General features: G+C 32.6%; 2 protein-coding genes across 2 annotated transcripts in view; both read left to right on the forward strand.

Annotated features, from left to right (window-relative positions):
* The first annotated feature begins 3,589 nt into the window (after positions 1 to 3,589).
* LOC111691863 lies at positions 3,590 to 4,844 on the forward strand. Its single transcript, XM_023455280.1, has 2 exons — positions 3,590 to 4,541; positions 4,726 to 4,844. Exons 1-2 carry the CDS (start codon positions 3,611 to 3,613, stop codon positions 4,752 to 4,754), a joined length of 960 nt encoding a protein of 319 aa, XP_023311048.1. The 5' UTR covers positions 3,590 to 3,610; the 3' UTR covers positions 4,755 to 4,844.
* A 613-nt stretch (positions 4,845 to 5,457) lies between these two features.
* LOC111691867 overlaps positions 5,458 to 7,513 on the forward strand; it is a gene marked incomplete in the record, with an annotated part of 9,598 nt that continues 7,542 nt past the window's right edge. The window contains 1 exon segment of the mRNA XM_023455283.1: positions 5,458 to 6,602.

The raw sequence follows: 7,513 nt of genomic DNA on the forward strand, positions 1-7,513 counted from the left end.
GGTGAAAGAAAATTTCATTTAAACAAATCAAAAACCAAATTTGTGTCTATCGGATTATCATATGATTTTAATTATGAACCCTACGTAAAACTAAGTGGAAATAAATGTGATGCTTTAATGTTCAACAGAGAAGAATGGAAATGTTTTCTTGCATATCAAGGAATTATAACAAATTACTTCTATAACAATATTTCCATTGATCCCGTAGAAGACGAAAAATTTCATATAGAGTTTGTAGAAGTGCAAAATTCTCGAGTTGTAAAGATTTTGAAAAATAATTCTTACATATACCTGGGCTATGAAACTATATGCAATTTATGGGAATATATATCTATGATCGAGTATCGACTGGATATATTACAGAGATTACAGTTCCCCAATTACTTTATGATTGTACAAAAAGGGTTGCAGAGTCAAGCTGGAAATATAATTGAAAATGCAATGAATTTACTCCAACCGTCAAAAAATCGAAATAGTGAAAATGTCTCCATGATTATGGAATTAATTTATTTGTATCCAAAAGTATTTGAAGCTGAGTGTGGTCGTAATGAAGAAAGTTACATTTAATGAAAAAGAAAATAAAATACACATCCTTATAGCCTGGCCGTTTGCATATAATGAATCTAGGAAGAGATACTGGGAAAATTTTGCTAGTGATAGAGAGCGTTTCCAAAGAAAAATAGCTAAGCTGTCAAATATTATAAATCCTGTATTAGATAGTAGTCACAGACATAAAATATATATTAAAAGATTTTGTTAATGTGTTTCCTAATAAAAATGTATTGTTAGATTGCGTTTTATTGAAATGAAACAAATATTTATTATTTATATTTTATTAAAAATTAAACGGGTTACAAAAAGTATCAAATAAAAAATATGCATTTGAAAGTGCACAAATACAGTAATTTTCACAATGATAAAAGCATTTTGGTGTATCTTTTTGTAATGCAGGTTGCTCTGGTAGTTCAACTACAGGAATTTGAACAAACTTCCTGATGTACTTCGCCTTTTCCTTCCCTTTTACATAAATAGTATCAGTTGGATTGGGCATGTGTTGTACAATATTTCCAAGCTTGTATAATGGTACGAATCCTTCGTTCCAGTCGAGTCCATGATGATTTTTTGTCAGCCATAGCGCACGCTTCTGAGACTGTGGTGACAACATATTGAACGGAAAGGGTGCTTTAAACAAGTAATGAAACATCTTCTCTCCATCAAAAGCAGCTAGTTCTTTAACGATAAATTTATTGTTTTCAATTTTGAATCCTTGAAAGTCTAATACTAATGTCATATTTTTAAGTTTTCCAACTGTTTCAACACATATATTTTTAAATAATATAAATCAATTTCTCTTCTTAATTGTTTAAGCTTTTCTATGAACTCTTGCAAGGCTTTTCTATATCTGAAGATCATCGTGTACTGTTCTTATATACACGTTGTTACGGTATAAAACCTGTTTAACCGGTTATTAAACCTGTCTAACAATTTTTGTCAGAGGATTATAGCGGAATAATCTGTCATGTAAAATTAAGCAGTACGCAGTAGTGTCTTTATCCACGTTTTCGCTTGTCTCAAATTCAATCCGCATTGCAACAGATCCACTTTGCACCGTCTCTTTCTGTCGAGAGCAATCTATATGCACAATCGGGCAAATAGATGAAAATTCGTCGGGTGTGTAAACAGGTTCTTTCGTTGTTTCATAGTAAGATGCTCGAAAATTTGAAAACATCTCATACAGAGAAGCAAGCTTCTTAGCCTTAAAATTTAAATAAAGATCTTGATATGGATATCTCTCGCTATTTAAAAATACTCGAATATTGGTCAAGTTAATGTTGTCAAACCAACTCATATCACTTGTAATTTTTTGTTTTCTATTATGCTGAAATGCGACGACTACGTGCCTGGGTGTTTCAAGCTTATTACTTGTTTTTACGGACCATGAATGTTGGGTCGTCTCACTTAAAGATGGATATTCAATCAGTTCCCAACTTCTAAATGGAAGCAGTATTTCAGTATTTTTATCTAAAATTTTTGTTAGGGCCAGTTGTTGAGGAATGCCCACTGAAACGTGTGGAACTCTCCAAAAAATTTTATTAATTGTAACTTTAGGTTTTTCAGTATCGTCTGCACCGCTGATAGCATCTAAGTCATTATTAGTGCGAATCAAAACTAATTCTTGTTTCATATTTAAAATAATTTTTTTATAGTCTTCAAAATAGCCCATTAACATATTAAGTGGAATGCAAACGTTAAAATTTCCATCATCATCTGTAATTTTTTCTCCCAATTTATGTACTTTTGGAGACCAACCAGCGTTATGAAGTTTAGTACTCTCGCTATCGCTGTAAGACAAATAGGCTTTAAGTGTTGACGTTAATCCTACATTTCTATTGGTGTCGACTGTGACTCCATTTAATTCATAGCGAATTTCTCTAAACAAGAAAGCAACACCATTATTAATAAATCTTAATTTTGTAGCCTTAGTTCCATCCTCTTTTGTTAATTTTCCCTCAATATATAAATGGCTTTCGGAAGGAAGTGTATACAGATCAACCTCTTGGATAGGAATTCTAATTTCATCATTATATTCGAATGATCCGGACACAGATGGTTGATAACTATGTAATTCAAAATTTGTAATTGAGTTATCAACAAAGGGTCTTGATGTCACGTTTAAAATATCCATTATATGAGTACTTCAAAACCTAACGATTTTAAGAATAGTTTATTTTCAGATGTTACTTTAGTAACGTTCTCTTTCGGACTAACTAAATATTTGCCTTTTGACCTTCTTTTATAACTACGCTTGGTCACAACACTTGGTGTATGATAAGGTATATTATAGCGAACGACCATATTCTATGAGAGCTTCTTTAAATGTAGTCTGACTGTGATGATTTCTTCACGAAAATTGACAATTTTTCCGTCTTGATCAAGCACTTTAACACTTATAGTATTGATCGTCTTAACAGATACTGGGAAATAAAGAATATTTTGTGGTGTTTCCACTATTTTATACCCCGACGCAACAGTTGGAAAAAATTGATGTATTATATGTACAGGTTGTCCGTTGGAATATGATCCCACAGCTATATTACAGTCTATGCATATAGCGTTAACCTTAATTATTTGCACCGGAGAATCAGATATATTTATTTCATTCGCTTTAAGAACTCTCTTGTGAAAACCTAATAGACGACCTATTGAATTGTCCGAGGTAAAGTCAATGTCAACATTAGTATCAATCCTCACAGTAGATGTATTACGATTTGGTATTATATTTATCTCATTAGGAGTTTGAATGTTCATTTGAATATAATCATTAAGATCAGTAATTTCATAAGCTCCAGTAGGTATTGTTAAAGTGGTGTTACCATATTGTAATTTATTGTTAGTTTCATCGATGTTTGGAATAACGTTGAATGTTTCAAAGTTAGATAATCCAATAACATAATCAGTGCAGTTTGTTGAAGCGTTTAAACAAAGAAACTAGTATTGCATTACCACCTCCAAGAGATATTCGGCGGGGGTATATTGAATTTATATTTAACATTCAATATAACTCGGCTGTGCATTCAGTTCAGTTCTGATCTTCTAATAACTAACTAAAATGACTTCAAATAAAGTTAACTTGGGTTTGAAGAGAGTGAGTGCCAGTGACAATGAAGAAACTGATGACGAATGGGAGGCGTCTTTCGACCGTAGAGTCGATAATAATTTTATTAGTAATCGGGCCAAGGAAGCTGTACTGATGGGCAGCATCATTGTTTTGGATGACAGCGAGACATCCGATCACACCGTTCAGCTAGAACGGCCCTCTTCTCCACCACCTTTAAAGAAGAGGAAATCCTCGTCGCCGCTACCATCACCATCGAGGCAGCATGCTGGAGGCGAGGGGCCATCAACTAAAATTATAGCCTACTACAGCTCTACGGTGGAACGAGCCATCGACGACGATGTACCGACCTTCCGCACGGCCATCACGTCAACCCCGAGAGGAGTCGATGACAGCATCAGCTCCGATACCACCGTTGAGCTGGAACAACCCTCTTCTCCTCCGCAGCCTTTCAAGAATGTGCAATCGTCGCCACAAATGTCGGGACCATCATCTCCAACGAGGCAGCATGCTGGAGGCCCCGTCGTGGAGGGACCATCATCTCCAGTAGCCTGCTGCAACTCTACGGTGGGCCGACCCATCGACGACGATGTGCCGATATCAACCCCGGGACAAACCGACGGATTGGATATCGACTTGATACGGACGGATCGAGTCCAACAACATATCCAATTCGAGGAGTTTAAAACTGTCTGGTACGGCGGTTTCAAAGAGTGCCTTAGAACAAAGGAAAACGAATTTAAAAACGAAATTAAATTTAGGCGTGAATCTACTAGGAAAACCTTGGAAAAAGTGAATGCCTACCGAAGGGTACTCGATGAAATCGCCGAGGGGTTGAAGGCTGACATGAAGAGTATGGACGACTCGCTACTCTACATAGTTGGTTTTGCGGATACGTTACCAGAGAGGCTGTTCAACTTACCAGGTAAGACAAATAAGTTGTAGATAGATAATAATCAAACTTAATGGTTCATTTATGTTTAATTGTTAAAAGTAAAATTGAACTAAATATAAATTTAAAATATTTTTGATGAATTGGTTTTGATTGTATAAATTTTTATGTATAATTATTATAGTATATATTTTAAATTTATTTATTTCTGTTGCAGATGGCCCTCCCCCTCCCCAGGCTGACTAAGACATTTTAGTGATAGTGTTAGTGTTAATTTTAATTTAATTTAACTTAGTTTGTAAATATCTGTATATATTTTAGAACGTATTTTTTAAATTTAACTCACTTTTGTAAATATGTATATATTTTAATTTCTACATATATAAAAATTTAATATATGCTATTTATTTATTTCTTTCTTTTATTGATCCAAAAATATTGGAAATAATAACTACCTAATACTTTTTATCATTTATTATCCATTTAATTTTTACAAATTATAAAATATTTTTTGAAAACAGTTCATATCAATAAAACTTACTATAGTACTTATTAAATTTAAACATAATAGGAAATGTATATATTTTAAGTTCTACTTATATAAAAATTTAATATATGCTATTTATTTATTTCTTTCTTTTATTGATCCAAAAATATTGGAAATAATAACTACCTAACACTTTTTATCATTTATTATCCATTTAATTTTTACAAATTATAAAATATTTTTTGAAAACAGTTCATATCAATAAAACTTACTATAGTACTTATTAAATTTAAACATAATAGGAAATGTATATATTTTAAGTTCTACTTATATAAAAATTTAATATATGCTATTTATTTATTTCTTTCTTTTATTGATCCAAAAATATTGGAAATAATAACTACCTAACACTTTTTATCATTTATTATCCATTTAATTTTTACAAATTATAAAATATTTTTTGAATACAGTTCATATCAATAAAACATACTAGAGTACTTATTAAATTTAAACATAATAGGAAATATAATAAACGATCAGTTTTATTAGAACACATTTCTCCTGTTGTATTTCCAGCTGATAGTGCTTTATTTGTTGCCGTTTTAGGCTTAACCATTTTTGAATAACATATTTCTTTAATTAGTTTCGCATATGCACAATTTTTGCTATATGTCAAATGGTCTTTAATTGCTACATCCCCTACTTTCCATTTATAAATTTCCAGATTACACCAAAAACATCGCACAATATCACTCTCGCCTGTGTAATAGAAACCAGCCAAAGCGAGTTCTGCAGGATCTACATTACCAGTGAATTCTTCGAACGACAATAAACGTTCGTCAAAAGTATTGTATGAATGATAACAATATATACCATTCAAGTCTTCAATACACATTTTATTGTGACTTAGATGCGATTCAATTTAATATTGCTTTTTTACTGATGGTAGTAGCAACTTACGGTATATATATATACAGTTTTGAAAAGGGGGGAGGTAAACATATACAAATTTAACATATATAAATATATTTATAAATTAAATACAAATTGACTAACTTATACAACTTGAAGAAATCTTTAATTTATTTCTTAAAATTTGTTGTTCTTCCTTGAGGCACCAGCAAATTCTAAAGTGTAATTCTTCGTTAATATATGTATAACCAGTGTCTTCACACAGAAATGTTACTTTATCCATACACATACTACAAATATTATTCCAATAATATTTCCCTGTGTCATCACAAACTAAACATCTTTGCTTCATACAGATATTTGTACTGAGGCATTTACTACATACATTTCGGCAAATTCCAAAATTAGTATTCTTTAAAACTTCACCACACTTTACACAAACCTCACCATTAAAAAATCGTTTCTGGGGTTTCTGAATTTCCACGGGATTCAGTTTTCTACATCCACCACATAGGCCGGAAAAGCAACTAAAATCATTTATAAACCATGCCCTCCAGCAATTATGACAAACTCTGGCGTCATCTCTTCTAAATGGGAAAGCCACAACTTTTATTTTTTTATCCCAAGCTTTTGGAAACGGCATTGTAAACACTAAAGCAAAGCATATATATCTTACTACTTATATAGGTTTACCGTCTAAACTCGATATTTAACTATACAAAAATGTTAAAGTGGCTTGGCATGTTACGCTGTGTACGTGTATGTTGTGAGCCGTGAGCTCTGTGTTTATTGACAATTTTTAACTATATTGAGACGCTTATTTAATTAATATATCTGACATACCAGTTACATATAGCACATGCAGTGTGTGGACATTTGATTCAGTTACTGCATAAGTTGTACAAATCAGTAAATTACTGCTTTTTACAAATTTCTATAACAGTATATTCGCCATTTGGACGTAGTGCTCACGACAGTGTCGTACTCTGAGTGGGATACCATTGGAGCGCGATACATGTTTTACATCCATAAGCGCTTATGATAACATAACTATGACTAATTGTGCTAAATGTGCCCGTGAGAAGAACGACGGATTTGTTAGATGTGAAGGGTGCTGTAACAAATGGTTTCACTATTCCTGTGCAGGACTCTCCAATACTGAATTTTTGATGTTGACCTGTGCAGGACTCTCCAATACTGAATTTTTGTTGTTGGCAAAAATTTGTTTTACTTGTGCCCAGACTGCAAAATCAAATGTAACATCGTACAGAAAACATCAGTTGCTGCTTACACTGAAAATCTTGAAACAATCCACGCAGCGGTCTCAAAGATAAGTACTCATTTACACGAAAAAATTGATTCTGTAGTAAACAACTTCACACTTATCGTCGATAATTTAAAGTCAGAAGTCTTTAACTTTATGAAGGAAGAAATTCAAAATGCTGTACAGAAGAGTATTAATTAATTTGTTACACCAACAATTAATGAGTTAAAACCAAAGATCGATAATATTTCTACTTCAGTACAATCCGGTCTTAAAAAATCATATGCGACTGCTGCCTCTGGTTCTACTGCCCCTACTTTTGTTATTAAACCAGTGAATAAA

This window comes from Anoplophora glabripennis, unplaced genomic scaffold (assembly GCF_000390285.2).
Source record: "Anoplophora glabripennis isolate ALB-LARVAE unplaced genomic scaffold, Agla_2.0 scaffold494, whole genome shotgun sequence".
NCBI classification, from domain to species: domain Eukaryota; kingdom Metazoa; phylum Arthropoda; class Insecta; order Coleoptera; family Cerambycidae; genus Anoplophora; species Anoplophora glabripennis.